General features: G+C 41.7%; 1 protein-coding gene across 1 annotated transcript in view; it reads left to right on the top strand.

The window, feature by feature from the left end:
• APPL2 (adaptor protein, phosphotyrosine interacting with PH domain and leucine zipper 2) overlaps positions 1-24747 on the top strand; it is an 85469-nt gene that overhangs the window by 11055 nt on the left and 49667 nt on the right. Inside the window, 1 exon segment of the mRNA XM_020982407.2 lies at positions 7119-7217. Coding sequence (XP_020838066.1) covers positions 7119-7217 — 99 coding nt within the window.

The following is a 24747-nucleotide window of genomic DNA, read 5'->3' as shown; positions in this document are numbered from 1 at the left end:
TTGGTGATCTTGGAATCAGTAAGACCCAGGATTGAAACTCATCTCAGAAACTTATTATCTATGTAACCTTATAACCTCTCAGCCTTGGTTTCCTCATCTGTAAAATGGATATGAAAACAGCTCCTACCTCAAGGGCTGTTGTATCTAATGAGATAATATATGGAAAAGCTTTGCAAACATTAAGGCACTGTGTAAATGTGAGATTATTATTATTGCTTAAAGTTGGACCTTAGCAATTAAAAAAAGACAAAAGCATAGTGCTTGTTAAATGTCTCACTTGCCATAGAACTTAAGTACAAAATACACATATTCTGTTTACTTCAACAGACATTGATAGTTGGCATAACATAGCGATCATGAGAATAACTGACAGTCACATTATCCTTTAAAGTTTGCAGTGCCCCACATAGGACATTATCTTACTTGAGTCTCTTGACTAGATTGTAAGCTCCTTGAAGGCAGGAACTGTTGCTTCACTTTTGTCTTTGCATCCCCAGTATCTGTCACAGAGTAGGCTCTTAATAAAAGCTTTTAGACCAGTTGAGCTTCATAACAGCCCTTTGAGGTAATACACCGGCATTATTATCCCTATGTTACAAAACTGAGTCTTAGAGAAGTTAAGTGACTTACTAGGTAGGATCACACAACCATTAAATGTCAGAAGCAGGATCTAAACCCAGTACTTTTTGACACAAAGTCCAGCACTGTCTCTGTTATGGCACACTGCATACTGGTATACATGAAGCATTTTGCAAACTTCAACTTACTATCTAAATGCTAGCTGTTGTTACCATCATTTTAATTTTTTTCTCTCTTTCTGAATCATAGCTATTAACATTGTGCAAACATACAATTGTATGCCCTTCCTAATATAATGAAATAGGTCAGAGACTGATTCATGAGGGAACACCCAGGCGTTTCCTAGCAGGTTAGAGAGGGTAATATTGAGCCCTGTCTAGATTCCAAGGTAGTTTTTTTCTTTTCTTTCCCTGAAATAGTATATGTTCATTTGATACTATTATTATTCATATTACATATTAATATGTTATTTTAATTTCACATCACCTTCATTTCTTATTAGATTTCACTCCCTTTCCCACCCAGGGAGCCATCTCTCATAATAAAGAATGATAAAGAAAAAAAAGAGGAAAACCATTTTAGAAAACTAACCAACTCACCAAATAAATCCAATAGTATGTGCTGTATTCTGCATCTATAGCCCCCCACCTTTTCAAAGAAAGAGAAAAGGTACATTGTCATATCTGTTCTTGAGGGCCAAGTTTGGGTCCCATTTCTATTTTAGTTCTTTTCATATTGTCCTATCATGTGTATCATTCTTTGCTTATTTCACTTTGCATCAGTTCACGTCTTCCCATGCCTCCCTAAGAATACTGCATTTAAAGGACATCCTGGAAGGTTTAGGTTTTGTTTTGCTTTGTTTTTTGCTTTCTTTATGAAAATATAAGTCCAATCCCTCCCCCTATCATCTTTATTTCCAGATATACAGGTTCCCACTCTCTCTTCCCCAGAGAACTGTCCCTTGTAGCAAACCTGGTATGCTTTTGCATTCTTGTGGAATCTGGGGTAACCTGTGCCCCACAGTCTGGTGCGCATCCTCACCGCCATCATCACTGTCCCATCATTTTATCTCCCTGAATACATTCTCTTCCTTATTCCTCCAGACAGGAGATTGATCACGATTCAGTGAAGGTGAGGATGGGAGTTAGAATCAGGGTGAAGAATCCTGAAAATAATGTACTGCCCGTGTCAGAGAAGAAAGAGTAGAGTCACTTCTCCATTCTGGCTCTGGAAGGTATGATAACACCTGCCCAGCTTCAGAGGTGGGATGATACCCCTGAAGAATCCTAGCTGTGTGCTAAGTCAGGAGAAGGCTTCTCCAGGAAGCTTTGTCTGAACCCTGGAACTACTGGTGCCACCCCGCCTCCCCCCAGGTTAACTTGAATATTTCTAGTACACACATTTGTGCAGCTTCTTTCTTCTAATAGAATGTAAGCTCCTTGAAGGTAGGGACAGTTTCACTTTTGGCTCTGTATACCTAGTGTCTAGACCAGCATCAGGTATGTTTTTGTTCTTCAGTCACTCCAGTCATGTCTGATTCTTTGTGACCCCATTTGGGGTTTTCTTGGCAAAGATACTGGAGGGGTTTGCCATTTCCTTCTCCAGCTCGTTTTACAGATGAGGAAACTGAGGCAAAGAGAATTAAGTGATTTGCCCAGGGTCACGCACAGCTAATAAATGTTTAAGGCTGGATTTGAATTCAGGTCAAACTAACTTTAGGCCTGGCACTCTATCCACTATGCCATTTAGCTGCACATAGTAGGCACTTAATAAATGCTTGTTAATAGAGATGCCAACTCCCATCCCAAATTCATGATCTACGTCCCTTCTTAATGCTCTCTACCTTTTGATGTTACTTTGTATTAATGTCTGTGAATACATGTTGTATCTTCTTGGTACAGTATAAGTTCCTGAGGGCAGGGGTGTCTTTGTATCACCAGTGCCTTGCAGAATGCCTGGTTTATAGCAGGTGCTTAATAAATTCTGATTGATATAGACATATTATCTACTAATAGAAGTAATCTCCCTGAGGGCAGGGCCTGATTAATTTTGTCTTTGTATCACCAACGTCTTTCCTAGTGCCTGGTACATCATAAGTGTTTATAAATGTTTGTTTGTATACATATAAAATATGTGTGTGTGTGTGTGTGTGTGTGTGTGTGTGTGTACAATGTATCTATACATACATGTATGTGCGCGTACACATACACATTTTGTCTCCTCCAACAGAATGCAAATACCCCAGGTTACTGTGTTTTTGTCTTTGTATCACTATTCCTTTGCATAATGGTTGGCAAACAGTAGGTACATAATTGTTTGAGTTGAATTGAATTGAAATCCAAGTTCAGCATATACTTCTATAATGTCCATCTGAATCCTAAGGTGGGGAATGAGTCAAACTCATCTAATTTTTTCTCATTTCTTGGGGAGGGGTAACTATAGGCCAGTCAGTTAATGTCTCTGTCTTGACTGACACCGGGTGAAGGACAGGGTTCCTCATACTGAAGTCAGGTTACAAGTGTTCAGGAGAGTATAAGCAATCCGTTTTTAAGGTCTTCCCATTGAAGGTGTTATTTTCACAGTTTTCTCCGCATCAACCTTGTCATGTCCTGGCATGACACTGGGGTCATCGCTAAAGTCACAATTAGTTGACCACAGCTCTACCCTACTCTTGACAAAGAAACTAAAACAGTTTCCCTGGCAAATATTGGCCACAGAGGAGAATGAACTTGCTAACAGTAAGTAATAGTTGATCCGTCATCAATAGTTGATCTCTGATCAATACTTGACCCATCATCTTCAGTGGCTTCCTCTTGCCTCCTGGGTGAAGGCCAGACTTCTCTACCTAGCATTCAAGGCTCTCAATACTTTGGCACCATTCCAGCCTTCCCTAATTTTATTTTTTTTTTGTGAGCTCTCCACCACAGAAACTCAACCATTCTCAGCTCTGCTGATGCGCCCTCTGCTCTCCTGCCTCACCCCTTTGCTTTCACACTTCCCCCTACATGGACTTCCTTTTCTTCTTTTGAATTCCTGCCCATCTCTTAGATTGCAATAGTGACTGGCCCTGTGATCTCATTGGTATATAGAAAACTCTCTGTTGAGAGTCTGTGTAGGTCTGTGCCTTCTCTGCAACAGTAGGCTTTCAGAGTTACCTGGGGCCTAGAGAGGTTACTTGACCAAGGTCATACAGCTGGTCCATGTTAGAAGCAGGACCTGAACCTAGGCTTTCCTGACTCCAAGGCTAGCTCTCTATCCACTATGCCATACTGCCTTTTTTTTTCAAGTTTATCTTAAATTCTACTTCCTCCATGAAACTTTCCCTGATCCCCTTGTTTGGTAATGATTAGACCCCTCAGCTGCACATTGACCTTTGTCCTATATCTCTCTAATTTCCCCATGTAGTTATCATATATTCTACATGAATAAATGATAAAGCATTTATGTACCAGGCACTGTAGTAGGCACCAGAGGTACAGAAATGAGATAAAGTGAAACAGTTCCTACCCTCAAAGTAATTTACATTCTACTCATACATTCTACATACATGCTCAAGGAGTTTACATTCTAATCTGGGGAGACAATATATAGATACAGATATCTAGCTAGCTAGCTCTATTTATCTATCTAGATCTATCTATCCCTATACCTGTCTATCTAGATCTATTTTTATGTCTGCATCTATCTATATATCTTTAATTGTATGTATATGTGTATGTATGTATGTATGTATGTAGATGGGAGTGGTGGCCAGGGCAGGGAGTTGGAGTCTGGGAAGTCATGAGGTTGGTAAGTTAAGTCATAGGACATCTACTATTGATTTGATTATTATTCCCAGAGCAAGAATTAGGGTTCAGGGATAAGACTGGTAGATGGCGCAATCTCTAGAGTGCCTAAACCAAATGATAATCTGTGGTCAGTTAGATATAGCTGTCAGGATAGCTCAGCCCCAGAGAAATCTAAAGCTAAGTTGGTTAAGGCAGCATGGATACAATAGGAATTTGGAGATGTGACTTCAAATCCTATGTTAGACACTCCTATGGGCTGGGTGACACTGGGCAAGTCACTGAACTTCTCTTCCCCATCTGTAAAATGAGGGGGTATGGTCTGATGACCTATAAGGTCCTTTCCACTCCAGAATCTATGATACCATGATCCTCCAGGAAAAGAGAAATGGCGGTAGGCACAGTGTTAAGAAGGCGCTATTCCAGAGGAGGAGGAGGGAGCACCAGCATGCCAGGTGGCAAGATGTCTAGAGGTTCTTGGTATCTTACCCACCTTCTAGACTGCAAGTTTCATATGGCCAGAAACTATATCTTTTTTTTAATTCAATAAACATATTTAAAATTTTAATTTAATTATTTTCAATTAACAAAAATGTTTTCTATTGGTCCCATTCCCCTTTCCCCAGCCAACAAACATTTAGTATGTGCCTTGAACACAGTTAAGGCCAAAGGTTAAATTGTCCCTGCTCTCAAGGAGTTTACATTCTACTGGGAGGGTGAAACCTGTGGTGTATGTCTTATGACCAGTAGGTGGTGCAGTGGGTAGAGTGTTGCAGGAAGATCTGAGTTCAAATCCAGCTTCGGACACTAACTGTGTGACCCTGGGCAAGTCACTTAACTTTGTTTATCCCAGTTTCCTTAACTGTAAGATGGGGATAATAACAACACCTAGTTCACATGATTATTATGAGGATGAAATGAGAGGATATTTGTAAAGCGTTTAGCCTGGTGCCTAGCACATAGTAGGTGTTACATAAATACTTATTCCCTTCCTCCCTCATGGTAAATTTGTATCTTCTTCAGTGACTAACACAGTATTCTGTTGGTGCATAATGGATATTTGCTGAATGAATGGATGAATCGTTATCACGGAAATTTACTTAGTTGGACTTCTCATTCTTTCATCTAGTTAATAGGTAATGTTTAAGTACCCACTGTGCAAGGCAGCTAGTGAATTCTTTTTTTAAAATTGCTTTGAGAAGTAATCAGGCAGTTTCCTCATTAAAAGCAGTTGGGCTCTTGCCCATTTTTTTCTGATGCCTCTTCCATAGTCGATTTGTTTTTTTAAATAAAATTTCATAGTTTTTTTGTTTTACCTCAGTTAAATTGACTCCTTGCCCCTCCCAGAGAGCCATTCTATATAATAAAGAATATTTTTTAAAAGAGGAAAAGCAAAATACATTTTATTTGTTTTCTTTTTTATTTATGGAATAAAACAAGCATTTTTAAAAAAAATCTGACAGTAAATGCCCTTTTCCAAACCCATGGACCTCCCACCTCTGCAAGAGTGGGGTGGGGGTGTTTTATAGCTTTTCTTTAGGACCATATTTGTTCTTTGTGATTATGCAACATTCCGTTTTAATTGTTTTATGGTTGGGTCTGATTTAGTCTGGTCAAGTTTGAAAATTAAGCCCAGGAAATGTGGGCCAAAAGAGCATTGGCAAGAGTGAGAGGCAGATTTAGGCCCAATGTTAGGAAAAGTTGTCATTTAGACTGTGGACTGAACTTCCTGGGAGATAGTGGACTCCCCATCTCAGAGACATTCTGGATGACCCCTTGGGAGGGGATGCCACAGATAGGATTCTTGTGCAAGTACAGGTTGGATAAGATGGCCTGGGAAACTCCACCCACCTCTGAGGTTTTGTGAATCTTGGAAGAGGCCCGCAGTGGCAGACTCCCAGCCAGGTGGTAGGCCTATGGGATGATTACGCATGCAGGCGAGCAGGCCCTGATTACCCGCCCCAGGTACCCAGATAGAAGTGATAATGAGCTCTTTATTTGGACTGGCAGGTGGGACTCTCCCTGTCACACCAGGTTGATTGGATGGACCATCCTGGGGCTTAGATATGGGATCGAGTCAGGTCAGCCAGCAGGCCCTTCTGATTTTAATCTCCTTAAAATGTGATTTTCTCCCCTTCTGTGATCTTGACAACTGATGTTCATTTCCCATTCTCTCTTCCCATGCACCATCTTCTGGAAATTAGACAGGGAGCTCGAAATTAAGGGCCCCTGGAATTTTGTTCCCACTGATGTCAGAAATGAAAGGATCAAAGAAAGATCCAAGGCTTGGCAGACAACACCTGGCCCTGTGTCTGCTTGTGATGCCAGTGTGTTTTTTTCCAAAGTAATGCTGAAAGGACATCTCCAAAATGTTGTGACTTTTCAAGGCAGCAGGGTATAGTGAAAAGGGCATGAGATTTCAATTCAGAGGATCTGGGTTTGAAGCCCAGCTTTTGTACTTAATTACCGCCTGTGTGGCCTTCCCCACTCTGAACCTCAGTTTCCTTCTCTGTAAAATGATTAGGTTTTATGTCACATTGCTTGCTTTCTCACTGACGGGAGTGGGAAGGATAGAGAGAATTTGAAACTCAAAAAGTTTTAAGAAATGAATGTTAAAAATTGTTTTTACATGTAATTGGGGGGAAAATAAAATATTTTTAAAATGTAAAAATAAGATGAGGAGGTTGGACTCTAAGTCTGTGATTCTATGACCTATGACTAAAACCATCCTCTTTTTTTTTTCTTTTCTTCCAGACTCGTTCCCTGCTGAGCGTCTTTGAAGAAGATGCAGGCACCCTCACAGACTACACCAACCAGTTGCTTCAGGCCATGCAGCGAGTGTATGGAGCCCAGGTATGATGGTCTCACTTTTCTGACAATGCATACCTGTGCCCTTCTTCCTAACTAACATTGAGGGATCTTCCAGATGTCTGCCTAAAACTAGCATTTTAGAAAAGGGAATCAAATTTTTATTCTCTCTTATTTTTTTTCCTCAATTACATGTAAAACAAAATTTTACATTCATTTTTTAAAATTTTGTGTTCCAAATTCTCTGTCTTCCTCTCTCCCCTCTCACCTCCTTGAGCAGGCAGGCAATTTGACATAGATTATACATGTGCAATCATGCAAAATGTATTTCCATATTAGCCATGTTGCAAAAGAAAACAGATCGAAAAAAGAAAGAAAGAAAAAGAAAGAAAACAACAAAAGTCTGCTTTGATCCGCATTCAGACTTTCTCAGTTCTTTCTCCAGCAGTGGATAGCATTTTTCATGATCGGTCTTTCGGAATTGTCCTGGATCATTATATTGTTGAGCACAGCTAAGCCGTTCAGAGTTGGTCATTGCACAAGAAAAGGGAGTCAGGTTTGCCTTGTCTCTCCTTCTTCTTCCCCAGAAAGGACTTTGAGGATGCTTTGATTTAACTGAGATCATGGGATCTTGGATCTAGAGCTGGGAAGGGACCCCGGAGGTCATCTAGTCCAATTTTGTCACTTTAGAGATGAAGAAACTGAGAGTCAGAGAAATGACTTGTCTAGGATCACACAACTAGTAAGTGTCTGAGGCACGATTCACAGCCAGGTCTTCCTGCATTCAATCCTGACTCTAACCTGTACTATTCTCCCTCTTTTGTAAAATGGGAGGGTGCAGTCTAGACCAGTTGACCTCCAAGGTTCCATTTGGTTCTGGATCCTAGCCAATACTAAAAGGGACCTGTTGGGGCCATCTAGTCTAATCCCCTCATTTTACAGATAAGAAAACTGAGGCTGAAAGTTTAAGTGATTAGCAGAGCCAGAACCTCACTGGTAAAGATTGGAAAGCTGGCTACTGAGGTCACTTCCAACTCTGAAATTCAGTGACTTCAGAACCCGGGGCCTCTTGACTCCAAATTGCTTTCCTCTGCACCATTCTTTCCTTCTCAAGACAAGAGGCTCCATTTCTCTCATAATCACAAACTGATTTGGCTTCTTAGAGAGAGGGCACAGAGCTGTCTTTTCATTTCTTGAATTCAGTCCAGGCAGAAAACATTAGAACATCTTCTTGCCAGCAATGTGTTGGTATTTCTGCTGCTGGTATTCTCATGGATTCATGTCCTTTGTTCATATCTAACAAATTCCCAGCTTGTCAGTGTGGAAGGATAACAATCATGCTTCTTTAAATACTTATTCTGAAAAGTTTAAGTCATAGGCCTAAGATTATTAAGGACTGCGCCAAGTTCCTCGTTCCTGTTGAGGGGCAGAAATACATATATGACTTGCAAACAAGACACTTCCCGGGGGGGGGGGAAGATTGCTAAATAGTGAATGGGAATATCTTTTAAGATTAAGAAGCACGCACGTGACCAAAAGATTTCTAGGAGCACTTTTTGTGGAACCGAAGAAGTAGAAACCAAATCTATGCCCATTGATTGGAGAATGGCTTGACAACTGGTGGTAAATTACTGCACTGTAAGAAATGATGACTGTGATGAGTACAGAGAAGCATGAGAAGATTTATATGAACCGATGCAAAGGGAAGTGAACCAGGAAAACAATATAGATAATGACAAGAGCAATGCAAATGGAGAGTATCAAAAGCCCTAAGCAAACGAAACTGAAGGCTGGCAAATTAAAATGACTAAGTTTGATCCCAAAGAAGAGATATGAGAAGGTATGCTCCTACCTCCATTTGTAGACATGGGAGACTATGAATGTGTGTGTGAATTACTACATAAAATGTGAATTACTACATAAAATTTCAGACTTGGTTCATATGTTGGTATCGCTTAACTGGGCTTCCCCCCCTTTTTCTTTTAATTCTTTGTTATAAGGGAGGGTATTCTGGGTAGGAAGGGAGAGGCATAGGGATAGCTTAAGAAATGTAGGTGATATAAAAACAGAAGATATCAGTAAAAAAAAAACATTTTTTTAAAAGAAGCAAAATCATAACTAGGCCAGGGTGATTAGGACCTTGTTCTAGCGCACCAAAATTTAGAGGGATCTGCTAATTCAGCAACCCTGCCAACTCAGGGGTTTGTCAGCTCAGGTAGGAAAAAAAATTGAGCTTAGCACCTTTTTGGAAGACTAGTGAGTTAAAATAGGAAGCTGCCACATAGCACCCTCATAGTGTTGTGGGACACCATTCATAGGATTTGCTTCTGGGTGTCTTCTTCTGCACCTGTTCAACTTTATTTGTCTCCAGAAGTTGCTTCGAGGGATTATCTGGCATTTCCTGCCCTGGTCAGAAAAATTGCTGACTCCATCCCTGGTATATTTGTGTTGGTGTTTGTGGATTTTTTGCGCCTGAAAATATTGAAATAGGAATTTAGCAGATTTGCGGTTTCATATGCAATCATCTTTTTGATTGTACTTTGTTATGGAGATGCTTGTTTTGTTACATAAATTTAAAATAAATAGAAACTGAATAGGACAAGTAAACAAACAAACAAAAAGAATTGTTTGTTTGAATCCTTGGGTTCAGCATGGTCCCTTGTATCAGCCACACAGTAGTGATCCTGACAAAATGGAAAAAATGAGTTATGATCATCATTACCCAGTCCTACCCAGGACTGTAGGACTGGAGCTAGGCAAACGTATACACTTCTCCCATCCCCCCTTTCTCTTTCTCACTCATGGCCTCCAGAGAAATTCTACATGGTCTGTTATGCTTTCTATAGCTTTTGCATCTGGATTGTGATTTCATTAGCTCAGGGTACTCCTGACATGGAAACTCCTTCTACCAATACAAATCAATGTCTGGTCTACGACTCAGCATCTTGAGATATCCCTGGGACACCAAAAGGTTAAGTGACTTGCCTGGGGTCCTTCTTTCCATTTCATTCCATAGTATTGATTTGTTTACTACCTCAGAGCCCCAGATTTGTTTACCATTCCTTGTATAGGGGAGGCAGCAGAGAAGAAGGTAGGAAAATGCCACCCTATTCCCCCTTCAGCTCACCCCCTCTAGCCAGACCACCACCACCAAAATACCCCTTCCTGACCATTATTCACCTACATTTATGTTTTCTTCCACCATTAGAGTGTAATCTTCTTGAGGGCAGGGATTATCCTACTTGCTTATCTTTGTATCCCAGTGCTGAGCACAGTGCATGGCAACACAGTAAGCATTTAATAAATGCTTTTCCATTCCCAGTTTGAGGACTGCTCTCTACACACACATTAAAAGCTGCTTAGGCAGCTTTTAATCATCAATTACCAATATGTCATTAATGACCATTAGTGATATTTAAAAGATACTGATTATAATAAAAAATGTAACGGCAGGGTGCTTAGCTCATAAGAGAATATTCACAGTAGCTCAGAAATTCTATTTTAAGGATAATTTAGACAAAAATTGGAATTGCTACATGAAAATGGCATAGTTAGCAGACTCAATATTGACCTGGTATTGCCTGTAACTAGCAGTGCAGCTAAAGCAAGTTCCTTGACCTCTCTGAGCCTCAGTTTCCTTATCTATAAAATGAGAGAATTATAGTAAATGGTCTCCAAGGTCCCTTCCAGCTCTCAGTCCCATAAGAAGACATTTCCTTCCCTGCCTTCACTGGGTTAGGGGGAGGCTCAAATGAGATTGTGTGTATGTATGTGTACGTAAACAATGAGATGTGTCAAGTGCTATGCATAGGTGGTGTGTGATTTTCACTGACTTTGAGAGAGAGTGAGATATGATCTCTTGAAAGAGGAGAAAGGGAAAAGTCAAGATTTTGCAGCATCATGATGGGACAGAGTGATTAAGAGGCAGAACAGTGTGGTGGATAGAATGTAGGACCTGACGTCAGAAAGACCCAAGTTCAAATCTTGTCTCTGATACATGCTAGTCAGTCAACAAGCCTGCATTAAGCTCTTACAATGTGCCAGGTACTTTACTAAGCCTGGAGAATACAAAGAAAGGCAAAAATAGTTCCTGATCTCAGAAAACTGACTCTCTAACCAGGGAGATAAGATGGAATATATAATAAGTATCCTGAGTAGATGGAAGGTTATCTCAGGGGGGAAGGCATTAACAGCTGGGGGGGTGGTAATCTGGAATGGCCTCCTGCAGAAAGTGAACTTTGAGCTGAATGTTGAAGGAAGCCAGAGATTCTAGGAGGTAGAGGTGAGAAAGGGACAGAGGACAGTCCATGCAAAGGCTCGTAGGTGGGAGATGGTGTGTACAGCCTGAGGAACTGCAAGTAGGCTAACATAGCTACATCATTGAAGGTGTGGAAGAGAATAAGAATACTGAATCATGGGAAAAGGCCAGGTTGTAAGGGGCTTTAAATGCCTGACAAAATTGTTTATTTGATCTGGGAGCCCCTTAAGCAGGGAGGTGATGTAATAAGACCTACATTTTAGAAAAATCACCTTGGCAGCAGAGTGGAGGATAGTTGGGAACAGAAAGGGGAGAAAATTGAGGCAGGCAATCTAGTTAGAAGCTGTTGCTTTCCAGGTGAGAGGTGATGAGGACCTGTCTGTGTGAGTGAAGAGAAGGGAATGGACATAAGAGATGTTGTGAAAGTAGATGTGACAAGAGATGGCATAGATAAGATTGACTCTACAGGGAGTGTAAGAGAGGAATTCAGGATGCAACCTGGTTGGGAGCCTGCTGACCGCAAGCATGGTGGTCTTCCAGACAGCATTAGGGAAGGGCTTGCAGAACCCTGGACATCTCACTTAATTTTTCAGCATCTCAGTTTTCTCCTCAGTACAATGGAAATAACATTACTTATATTCCCTACCTCACGAGACTGTCATAACGCTCAAATGAGCCAATGTCTGTATAGAGTTTTCCAGACTTTCAGGTGTATAGAAATGGCAGCAGAAATGACTATTTTAGCAGTGAAGGCATCTTGAACTGACTGTTGACACCAATTGCATTCATGACCCCTTTCTGTTAATAATTCAGACCATTTCGTTTCCATGGCTCAACCTCCATTTGGCTCCCAGTGTGGTCAGACCTAAATCCTTTCATTCATTTTTAAAAGATTGGGCATTTTTTTTTGTGCATATGTTTCTGTATTATTACAATGAATTTTATTGTTCAGTCATGTTCAATTCTTCATGAACCCATTTTCTTAGCAAAGGTACTGGAATGGTTTGTCATTTCCTTCTCCAGTTCCTTTAACAGATGAGAAACTGAGGCCAACAAGGTGAAGTGACTTGCCCAGGGTCACATAGCTAATAAGTGTCAGAGGCCAGATTTGAACTCAGGAATATGAGTCTTCCTGACCCAGGCCTAGAAGTCTGTGCCCTATGGGACCACTTAGCTGCCCGTTTCCCATGAATAGCCTAAATAAATAGCAACACAGAAATCACCATGCAGGAGGCTAACAATGTATTTTATTTGCTGTTCAGCATCCCGGCTTCCAATGTCTCTACTCATCCTTTATGCAGCTGCCAACTGATATTCTTAAAGCATGTTCTTAAAACACAGGTCTGACCAACTCACCCCCTGTCTCCCCACCCCCAAAACTCTCCCTCCCAATGCAACTCACAAACTCAGAGAGTTACCTAGAGCACTGAGAGAAAGGCCAGCAACCGGTGCAGTAACAAGGCAGAATATTTACATCTTTGAGAGGATTGAAAAGCCCACCACTAGAGAGTTACTACCCACTTTTCCAGTCTTACTTCCTAGTATAGTCCCTTTTACCCACTCACTATTCCAGCTTTCTCCTAGTTAGTCCCCACAGGCTGCAATACACTTCTTTCATACTGACACCTCATAGGATCCCCTGGCTTCCTTCAAAGGTTAGCTCAGGAAGCACTTCCTACAGTTGGCCTTTCCTGAGCCTCAGTGGTCAGTGTTTTCCTCCCACTGAAATAATTTAGATCACTTTGTATATGTGCTGTATTTATTTATCCAAATGTTGTTTTTCTCTCTCCCCCCAGAATGTAATCCCCTTGAGGGGAGGGGCTCCTTTGTTTTTTTGTCATTGTATCCCCAGTGCCTGGCACATAGCAACTGCTGTTTCATAAATTAACTGAATTTCATTTAATTCAATGACTTTAGTTCCAAAATCTAATGATTTCTAATTGACTTGGAGACCCAGAAATCTCAGAACGCTGTTCTCCAGGCTCTGGCCCCTTCCCGAGAGCCTCCGATCGCCATTTCCACACTGCCTCAGGCCTTTACCTGTTATATCCAAGCACCCACTCCAGCATTTGTTTCTTTTGAACCAGAAACTTGAGTTTGGCCAAAAAAGAAGCGGGCCTTGCATTCCAAGAGGCTGGAGCTCAGAGCACATGACTTTCACGTGGGCTTTCTCTTTGGCCACAGAACTCCCTCCCTCCCATCTCTAATTTTCATGCAGAGGATGTGAGTGAGACTGTCTAATCCCAGCTGCCAACCCCAGAGAACAGCCCGGAACAGTCATGGGAACAGAGGGATCAGGACTGGCTACATTTGGGTCTCAACTTGGTGCATGCCGTCTTTTCCATTTAGGATCTGCAAATAGCACAGGGTCTCTTCTTTGCTCCATTTGTTTAAGAATGGGTTTCTTTTATTCAGACAGATCCCCTGAATTTCATTTAATTCCTTTTAGTGTCCCCCCTGCCCCCTCCCCCCAGTTATGGTTTTCTTAGCTAGTTGTTGTCTAACTCTGAAATGTACTCTGAATCAATTTCCATCCCCCTCCCCTTTCTCGTGTTCCCAATGTATTTACAAACTACCTTTGAGACTTTTTTTTTAAAATCAGGCATTTAGGAAAGACTTACATGAACAGATGCAAAATGAAGTGGGCAGAACCAGAATAATAATAATAATAATAATAATAATAATAATAATAACAATAATAATAAATAAGAAGAACCATAATGACTACAATGAAAATAGAAAGAAAAACAGAAAAACAAAACAAAAGAAGAGATGGGAGAAAGCATGGCCCTTGGCTCCTTTGCAGGGATGGAAGAGTCTGTGTCTGGAACAGTGTAAATAGAAAGCTTCTGGTTTGTTTTCAGTGTGTTGATTAGTTTTGCTAGACTTTTATTTTCTCCTCTATTTTCTTATTTGTTATAAGGAATTACTCCCTGAGAAGGTTAAGAGGGATAGATATATTGGGAAATGTAGGTGATGGAAAGTATATCATTTTTAAAAAATTTTAATCAGGCATTTATGAGGGTGTATTTTAAGAGGAAGTCTGGTACAATGGAAAGAAAGGTCATTCACTGACTTTGGATCAGAGGAACTGGATTCAAATCCTACCTCTGTGACATTGGACAAGTTATTTAACTTTTCTGGGCCTCAGGGTCCTCCTCTGCCACATTGTAGGGTTGAGGTCTCTTCTTTCTCTAAATCTAGGATCTTTATGATCAGTTTTGTCCTGGAGAGGCAGCCTGGCATGGTGGATAATTAACCAAAGTCAGGAGGACCTGAGTTCAAGTCCTACTTTTCACTCTGTGTGCTGGCCATGTGACCCTAGACAAGTCACATCCTTTGTCACTCAGCTCGCTACGCACCTCTCTACCAATTGAAGAACAATTGATCTTTATTGTTTTTTTTATTCTTGGTCCTTGATATATCACTGGTACTTAATCAGTGGTTTCTGATTGATTAGTAAAAGGAGTCTTCTCACCAGCAGTTCCCTATGCTTTTTTTTTTGAAGCAATCAGAATTAAGTGACTTGCCCAGGGTCACACAGCCAGTAAGTGTCTCAGGTCAGATTTGAACTCAATTCTTCCTGACTCCTGGGCTGGTGCTCTATCCACTGCACACCTTCAAAATCATATAGAACTGGGGTGCAGCGGATAGAGCACCAGCCCCAGAGGCAGGAGGAACTGAGTTCAAATCTGGTCTCAGACATTTATCAGCTGTGTGACCCTGGGCAAGTCACTTAACTCATATTTTCTTGAGTTCTTCATCTGTAAAATGGGGACACACCAGAGAAGGAAATGGCAACCATTACGGTATCTTTTCCCAGAAAACCACATAGACAAAAAGTCCATAGGGTCTTGCAGAGCTGGACATAATTGAATGACTCAACAAATGTCATTGAAATAACAGCTGTAGACCAGGAGGAGGAGGAGAGAAGAGGAATCTCTTATCACTCAGACAACAAAAAACCAAGACTGATTTGTGTTTGTTTTACTGTATTTTTATTTTGACTTCTTGGCCTAGAGAAAATCGGTGAAACAGTAATGAAACAGAGAAAATACTGAAATAATGGATAAAGAATCAAGCTTAGAGACCCAAAAACCTGTGTTCAAATCCTGCCTCTGACAGATAGAGGCTGCATGACCCTGGGTAAGTCACTAACCTCTCAGCACCCCAGGCAGCCCTCTAAGACTGTAAGGTGTAGAGCTGCTGATGTGCTTCTCTGGGGGGAGCTTCTCTGGGAACCCCCCTCTCCAGAGGTTCCCAGTTTTGTTGGTGGTGGTGGTGGTCGAGAACCCCTTTCAATAATAACAGCAACAAAAATGTGTTATGAACGCTCAGGGACACAATACACTACTCGTAATATTCTGCAATTATTTATTGCTTAAGGCATCATTAAAGAATTTTTCGGCATGAACCCCTGGTTCATCTTCAGACTCAAACCATTAAATGGGAACCGATGCCCAACTCTGAGGAAATCCCCAGCCTGGACCCAAAAGGACCTTGCCCAAAGAAGACTTAATAAATTCTTGTCAAATTGCATTGTTGAATCCATACAGTCAAACAGCAAGCATTTATTAGACTCCAACTATGTTCAGGGTTCTGTGGTAATCAATTAAGCATCATGCATTCATTAAGCACCTTCTGTATATCACATGTTGTGCTGTTGTTATCCATCCTTTATTCTCCAGGAGGACCAATGACTGTGCTAAGGCCTATCCAAAGAAAACAAAGAAAACTTTGTGCCTTTGAGGAGGTCATGGCATACGTGTATATCAAAGATGTGTATCTGAGTAGATTAAAGTCTTGGTAAGACTGGAGAGCTTAACCAGGCCAAATTAAACATTTCTGTATCTTTCTCATTTGTATGACTCACTCTAAAAAACAGGAAGGGGGAGAGTAATAAAGTAGGAAAAGAATGAGCCTTTCAGGTGTTAGGAGCCAGTTAGCAGGAAATCCTAGAGATGACTTGGTTTCACCTTGAGAATCAGGCCCTGGAGTTACAGCATCTTTCATTGCCTGGGGTCAGGGCTCTTCTCAAAACATTATTGAGAGATTTGAGAGCCCAGAGGATCATACACTGAGACCTTGAGGAACAGGAGAAGCCCTCTAGTCCAACCCCCACACACAGAATTATGTGGCACAGCAGATACAGCACTGGGCTTGGAGTCAGGAAGACCTGAATTCAAATCTAGCCTCAGACACTGGCTGTGTGACCCTATAGAAGTCACTTCACCCTGTTTACCTCGTTTTCCTCATCTGTCAAATGAACTGGAGAAGGAAATGGCCAACCACTCTGGTATCTTTGCCAAGAAAACCCCAAATGGGGTCGTGAAGACTTGGACATGACTGAAAACAACCGAACAGCAGCAAACTGAGGTTTAGACACCAAGGCCTCAGAGTGGGGCTTTACTAGAGAAGAACCACCATCTTTGACTTGTGTTCAAAGTGGGAGGAAAATTTTTGTAGTCTCGTCATTTTTTTCCTACTATTCTTTTTCATGCTTATTCATTTTTGCCTTCATGTTTTTATTTTGTGCATTTATTTAGAAGTTTTATTGATGACTTTTGTATTTTTCCTTACTCTCAAGTCCTCCCTGTAACCAGTTAAAGAAATCAAATAAAATGCAAACTATTCCACATGACCAGAGCTGTGCTCTATTCCCACGATCCTCCAGCTCTCCACTAAGTGTTCTCCTGAACCAAAATTGGGCAACATAACCCAGTAATTCTCATATTTTTGGTCTCAGGACTTCTTAAAACTCTTAAAAATTATTGAGTGACCCTTCCCCCAAAGAACTTTGTCAGTCATAACTACTTCTGTGTTAGAAATTACAACATTAGGGGCAGCTAGGGGGTGCAGTGGGTAGAGCACCAGCCCTGAAGTCAGGAGGACCTGAGTTCAAACCCGGCCTCAGACCAAACACTTGACGCTTACTAGCTGTGTGATCCTGGGCAAGTCACTTAACTCCAATAGCCTGAAAAAGAAAAAAAAAAGAAATTAAAACATTATTATGAGGAAAATAGTCTTGACTTTGCAGACTAACTGAAAGGGTCTTGAGAGCTGATGCTGTAATCAGTTAATCGGAAAGTACTTATTACACTCCTATTATGTACCAGGAACTCTGTCAGGTGCTGGGTATATAAAGACAAAAATGGAACAGTCCCTGCCCTCAGGAAGCTGTGGACATAAATAAGTATATTCAGAATAGAGACAAAATAATGACAAGATTGTTTGGGGAGGGGCTTCCCTAGCTGCTGGGGAGTCCAGGAAAGGCTTCATGAAGATGATAGCACTTGAATGGAGACTCCAGGAGAGTCAGGAATTCCTGAGGTGGAGGCAAAAGGATAGGCAGTACAAAGGTGTGGCAATGGGAAATGGAGCACCATGGCAAAGGCACAGAAGTGAATCAGTATACCTGGAACACAGAGTGAGAAGGAAATAAAAAAATAAGAACACTATGGGGCAGCTGGGTGGTACAGTGGATAGAGCACCAGCCCTGGAGTCAGGAAGACCTGAGTTCAAATCTGACCTCAGACACATAATACTCACTAGCTGTGTGACCCTGGGCAGGTCATTTAACCCCGATTGCCTCACCAAAAAATAAATAAATAAATAAGAAGACTAGAGAGGTCTAAAAGAGCCAGACTCAAAAGACCAGATCTGTTTATATCTATAGATCCTAGCCCAGGGGTGGGGAACCTGCAGCCTCAAGGCCACAGTGTGGCTCTTTGACTGACTCTAAACTTCACAGGACAAATCCTTGCAGGTTCCCCACCCCTGCGACCTAGAGGTAATAGGGAGCCACTGGAGGTTGTTCAAGGGATGGGAGAGTGACAGGTAATATGATCATGGACAGCTGGGTAGAGGATGGATTCTATAGCTGTTCAGTGTTGTTTTCATCTACGTTGTGCATCGTGCGGCATTATTGTGGTTATGTGTATTATTCTTGTGGTTCTGATTACTTCTCACAAGCCTTCCCTTATTTCCTGAAATTCCTCATATTCATCTTTTCTTGCTGACTATTATCATTATATATGATAGCTGTGATTCCACTGCCACGCCCCCTTGAGAAGCTACCATCTACCAGCACAGATCAACAATCATTCTGCAGCTCATAATCTTAAAAGGCTGTTGTCCAGTCATTTCAGTCATGTCTGACTCTTCATGACCCCATTTGGGGTTTTCTTGGCAAAGATCTTGGAGTGATTTGCCATTTTTTTCTTCAGCTCATTTTACAGGTGGGAAAATTGAGGCAAACAGGATTAATTAAGTGGCTTGCCCAGGGTCTCACAGCTAGTAAGTGTCTAAGGCCGAATTTGAACTCAGGTCTTCCTGAGTCTAGGCTCGCCTAGACTTTTGCTCATTAGACTGTATGTTTCTCCTCCCCAACATCCTTCATTTTCCTAAGGCTCACAAGCCCACCACATCAGACTTTCATTCATGTTTTCTGCCTGAAAATTAGAGACAGGAGGGAGGCTTTGAGGAGAGAGAGAGAGAGAGAGAGAGAGAGAGAGAGAGAGAGAGAGAGAGAGAGAGAGAGAGATGATTCTGGTGTGAGATTTGTCCTGTTGGCCTTAAGCAGCACCTATTGCTGAGACTTCAGAGCTAACTGTGGTGTGGGAGCTCAGTTTGGTTTGGACTGTTACTCTGTTTAATTAAGTTGAAATGGGATCCTCCGATCATTTCATTAGCTCATAAAGACACTTAAGCCACAATGAACTGTCTTGTGAATAAATTACGCAGTCACATTTTCATTGTTAGTCAAAGGAAGAATAATAAGTCATTTGAATCAATATGGAGTGAATTATCAATCCCTTATTTTTTAAATTATTATTTTATTTTTAATTGTTTTGATGTGACATCTTTTTTAAAAAATATGATGCCATTTTCCAATAATCTTTCTCCCCCATAGAACCCTTCCTTTTAAGAAAGTAGTACAGGGAGCAGCTAGGTGGTGCAGTGGACAGGGTACCGGCCTTTGAGTCAGAAGGACCTGAGTTCAAATCCTGCCTCAGACACTTGACATTTACTAGCTGTGTGACCCTAGGCAAGTTACTTAAACCCCGATTGCCTCACCAAAAAGAGAAAAAAGAAAGAAAGTGCAGTTAAGTGAAACAAACCAACATATCGGCCAGGCCTAACAGCATATGCCTCATTCTGCACCTGTAGTCCCCCACCTCTCTCCTGTCTGGCGTTCCTATGGAGTCATAGATCATAGATTTAGAGGTAGAAGGGCCCTGTGAGGTCATGTAGTCCAATTCATTTTACAGATGAAGAAAATAAAACCCAAGGAGGTTAAATATCATGTATGTGGTAAGTATCAGAGAAGGGATTTGAATTCATGTCATCTGACTCTCAAGTCATGCTCGTTCCACTGACCCATGCTGCCTGTCTAGATTGCATTACATTGACTCAGGTCTGTGCTTGGGTTTTTTTTTTCAATGTTACTTTCCTTTGCAGTGTTGTAGTCATTGTGTAAATTGTTTTAATTTTTCTGCTTATTTGACTCTGTATCAACTTATCATCTTCCCATATTTCTCAGAATCCTTACTATCATCTTTTCTTTTTTTTTCTCTTTTTAAAATATATTTATTTTTTGTTTTCAACAATCACTTCCAAAGACTTTTGAGTTTTCAATTTTCTCCCCCTCCCTTCCCACCTCCCTCCCTAAGATAGAGTGAAATCTGATATAAGCTCTACATATACATTCCTATTAAACGTATTTTCACATTAGTCGTGTTATAAAGAAGAATTAGAACCCATAAGAGGAACTGCAAGAAAGAAGAAACAAAACAAAACAGAAGGGGGGAAAAAGAGCAAAAAGTCTGCTTTGATCTGCGTTCAAACTCCATGGTTCTTTCTCTGAATGGGGATAGCATTTTCCATCGTGAGGCTTTTGGAGATGTCTTAGATCTTTGCATTGCTAAGAAGAGCTAAGTCTGTCAACGTTAGTCATCACACAACGTGGCTGTTACTGTGTACAATGTTCTCCTGGTTCTGCTCATTTCACTCAGCATCAGTCCATACAAGTCTTTCCAGGTTTTTCTGAAATCCGTATCGTCCTTTCTTATAGAGCAGCAATACTGTATTACATTCACATAGCACAATTTATTCAGCAGCCAGGATCCTTATTTCTCCATCCCTTTTCTATAGCAACCTACTTTAGACCTATTTTCCCTAATCTGGAACCGCAAAATCCAACTATGGTGCTTTTGGCCAATCACTATGGACCACAGGATTTAGAGGTGGAAGGAACACACAACTGGACAGGCATTGGAACAAATAGCTGATGGGATGGTTGGATTCTCTGTGCCTTTGTTTATCTCTGTCTTCTATTAATATTTGCTCCAGATAAGAGTAATCTAATGAGCTTTGACCCACAAATCCCTTTGCTATACCCCAAGGAAGTTGTTAACCAAAAGAAAGTTCCCAGATGCACTAAAATATTAGAACTGTACTTTTTGTGGTAGCAAAGAACTAGAAAGAAGGAGCTGGGCATTGATTGGGGAATGGTAAAACAAGTGGAGGTACGTGAATGGAACGGAATATCACTGTGCCAGAAGGAATGGTGAATGTGATGGATACCAAAAAGCAAGGGAAGACTTGTATGAACTGATGTTGAGGGAAGTGAGCAGAACCAGAGAGCCCATAGACATGGTCACTTCAACAAAGAGGCAGCAAAGGAAGTGAAAAGCCTGCATTAGAGTTGGGAGTCAGAATCCCTGGGTTCGAATCTCAGCTCTGCTGCTCATTACCTATGTGATCTGGGCCACAATGCTTAACCTCTCTGAGGGGTTTCATTTCTTCATCTATAAAATGACCAAGGGTGCTGGAGCTGGCTCAGACCAGCCGATGAAGAAGAAACCATTGTTACATTTTCATTGTGAGCATTGACACCTCAGAAATCAGCCAGGGCTACAGATCAGAGCTTTACTGACCAACTGATTTGCTGCTTGGCTAGACGTAAGAAAGTGATGGAAAGAGTGTGAGTAATGCAGGTTAAACTTCCAAGTGTGTTTTGCAGGCATGTCCCAAAGTACTGTTTGTTAAACATTTACCAGTACAGCCCTGTAATCCTTTCCAGCTCTCCAGCTATGATTCTGTGATCCATGGCTCAATAGGAAATGCCAGCAAAGCACTTTCAGAAGAGAGCTGGTGAGTGCAACTAGGTCAATTAGCCTGTCAATAAGCATTTATTAAGCACCTACTGTGTGCCAGGCACTGTGCTAAGTGTTCATAAGCTAGGGAGCACAAGTGGGTAGAGTCTTGGACTTGAGTCAGGAAGCCCTGCACTGAGGTCCTGCCTGCTCAGAATAGCAGTATAACCTTAGGTAAGTCATTTTACCTCCCCGAGTCTCAGGGGGTTGGACTCAGTAGCCTCTAAGATCCCTTCCTCCAGTAAATCTCTACCCCGAGGCCTCATCATGGCCTGCAGGTAACCTGGGATCAAGGAGGCTGTGCCAGTAGAGTCTAAACTCTTGTGGATCCTAGCAATCCATCAGTAGGTCAGTCTGCTTTTATCAAGCACCTGCTGTATACTAGGTACTGTGCTAGGTGCTGGGGATACAAAGCATGAAACAGTCCCTACCCTCGAGGAGCTTACATTCTACCAAGCAGGAAAGTCTGGATGTACAAACCAAGGTCTTGCCGGGAGAAATGAATATTTCTCTCTTATATTCAATAACTGATTATTGTATTAGGACCAGGGTTTTTCCCCCTTTCTGCTTCCTCATCCAGAAATCAACAAGTATGGGAAATCTCAAAGATTTGCCCAGACCAAGATCTTAACAGACAGTAAAAGAAATTCAAAGTTTGAGTTAGCGGGTGTGCTCCTGCCATTGTGTTTGCTTAGCCAGGTCTGGGGAAATGTGGGTCTTCTCTTGTCAGACAACTGATATGGAAATTGATGTCTCTTTGACCAAGATTTGGGTGACGCAGGTCACGTATCCCAAGACCCTTGTAATATAGCCACACCTACTCTTCAAAGGGCATGTAAACTGTGCCCCACTACCGCGAGGGGTCTTTGGTCTAAGAAAGACGGCCAAATGACCATCCTTTTACTAATAACCTGCTGCCTTTATTAATAAAATGATTAATTACCCAGAAACCATGTCTCTTAAACCTTTTTAATCATCACACTGCCTAGCTAAGGTCCAAGAGGCTTCCTAAGGAAAGGTCAACAACCAGAAGATGGAGCATTTGGCCATAGCAACTTCCCAAAACTGTCCTAAGGATGGTGATCTGCACCACTAGAAGGGCCCATGTGACTGAAATCCCATGTCCTAGAAGCACAGAAACAGTTTGTGATCAGTTCAACTCAACAGTGCTTGAGTGGTTCTGGATCACAACCACCATCAGCCCTCCAGTATGCAGCTAGATCAATAAGCCCTTTGCCAGCAGCTCTGTTCTTCTTTCAGGTTTGCTAATAGCTTATCTTTCCTCTTCTGCCAGCCACTAGTCAGGGAAGCTGGTGTTTGACATGGGCTATTAACCCTGGCTGTGCCTTTTGTCCTATTATTTTCCATAGTAAAAGTCTATAGAAGAATTACTGGTATTCTTGCTAGATGGATTAACAGAGCATCTGGGTGGCTGTTCCTGAGTTCCAGATACAGAGTTAGTCAATCAGTCAATCAATCAATCATAATAAGCACTGGGCTACAAATACAAAGCCAGAACAGTCCATGCCCTGAAGGGTCTTATCGATAAGAGGGAGATGCAGAAGCATAGGATAACCACAAGTATGTAAGTAGATAGCTAGAATACTAGACTTGGAATTAAGAAGTTAAAGAGTGGGAATTCTGCCTTAGATACTGGCTCTGTAACCCTGGGGACCTCAGGTAGCCTCTCTGGGCCCTGGTCTTTTCACCAAGGAAACAGAGGTAACAGTAACACCTATCTCACGTGGTTGGGAGAATCAAAGGATGTGTTACATTAGACCATGAGCTTCTTGAGGGCAGCAACTTTCTTTTGCCTTTCTGTATAGCCCTAGCACTTAGCACAGTGACCGGCACATAGTAGGTGCTTAATAAAATATGCAAAGTCTTTTTGTGCAAGTCTTAAAGCTCTGTATAAATGCTAACAGTTATTATTATAATGTAAATAAATACAAAATATCTTGGGAGTGGAGAGGCACCAGCAGTTGAGAGATCAGAGGGGCCTCATAAAGAAGGTGGCTGGTGCTGAACAGAAGTTTCTTATGGCAGAGATGATTTCTCTCTCTCTTTCTCCCTCTGTTTCTCTGTCTCTGTCTCTCTCTCTCTCTCTCTCTCTTCCCCTCCCTCCCTCCGACTCCCTCTCTCCCAGCACCCAGCATTGACACTTCTTAAATTGAGGTAAATTGAATGAAAGGAAACCCTAAGAGGGACCTTAAGGGTTACCCAGTCATTGAATCATTGTGTAGAGGAATGGGGGAAGGAAGAGCCCAGATTCATAATTTCATTGGCCTGTACAAGCTTCATCTCTTAATGCAGGTGAGCAAGTTTTCTGTAATTAATCAGTAAACGTTTATTAGGTTCCTGCTATGTACCAGGCACTATGCTAAGCACCAGACAGTATTAGAGAGTTCTCTGGGGCACTAAGAGCTTAAATGACTTGCTCATGGTTACACAACCACTATGTGTCAGAATGAATGACATCCTCTAGTCACTAAAAGATTTTCAAATTTCAGAATGAATATTGCTGAACATGAGATGAAAATCAATCAAGTCAGGTTATCACGCAGAATATTGGGTAATATGGAGTTTTAGAGTAGGAGGGAGGGAGGGAGGGAGGGAGGGAGGGAAGGAAGGAAGGAAGGAAGGAAGGAAGGAAGGAAGGAAGGAAGGAAGGAAGAAGAAGGAAGAAGGAAGGAAGGAAGGAAGGAAGGAAGGAAGGAAGAAAAGGAAGGAAGGAAGGAAGGAAGGAAGGAAGGAAGGAAGGAAGGAAGGAAGGAAGGAAGAAAAAAGGAAGGAAGGAAGGAAGGAAGGAAGGAAGGAAGGAAGGAAGGAAGGAAGGAAGGAAGAAGGAAGGAAGGAAGGAAGGGAGGAGGAGGAGAAGGGAAGGAAGGAAGGAGGAAGGGAAGGAAGGAGGAAGGGAAGGAAGGAGGAAGGGAAGGAAGGAGAGAAGAAGGGGGAAGGGAAGAAGGGAGAGAGAGAGGGAGGGAGGGAAGAGAGGAGGAAGGCATAATGCTGCTGTCACCTCACAGGCTGTGGATTCACTGGCTGCAGTAGGTGAGAGCTCTGTAAATCCTGCAGACACAGTAGATCTGACATGAACAAATTTCAAGTTGGCCTAAAGCAACAAACTGTGTCCAAAGACATCCTACTATGCTTTTTGATC

This window comes from Phascolarctos cinereus, unplaced genomic scaffold (assembly GCF_003287225.1).
Source record: "Phascolarctos cinereus isolate Bilbo 61053 unplaced genomic scaffold, phaCin_HiC Scaffold_1;HRSCAF=81, whole genome shotgun sequence".
Classification (NCBI taxonomy): Eukaryota; Metazoa; Chordata; class Mammalia; order Diprotodontia; family Phascolarctidae; genus Phascolarctos; species Phascolarctos cinereus.
This window is presented reverse-complemented; position numbering and strand designations above follow the sequence as displayed.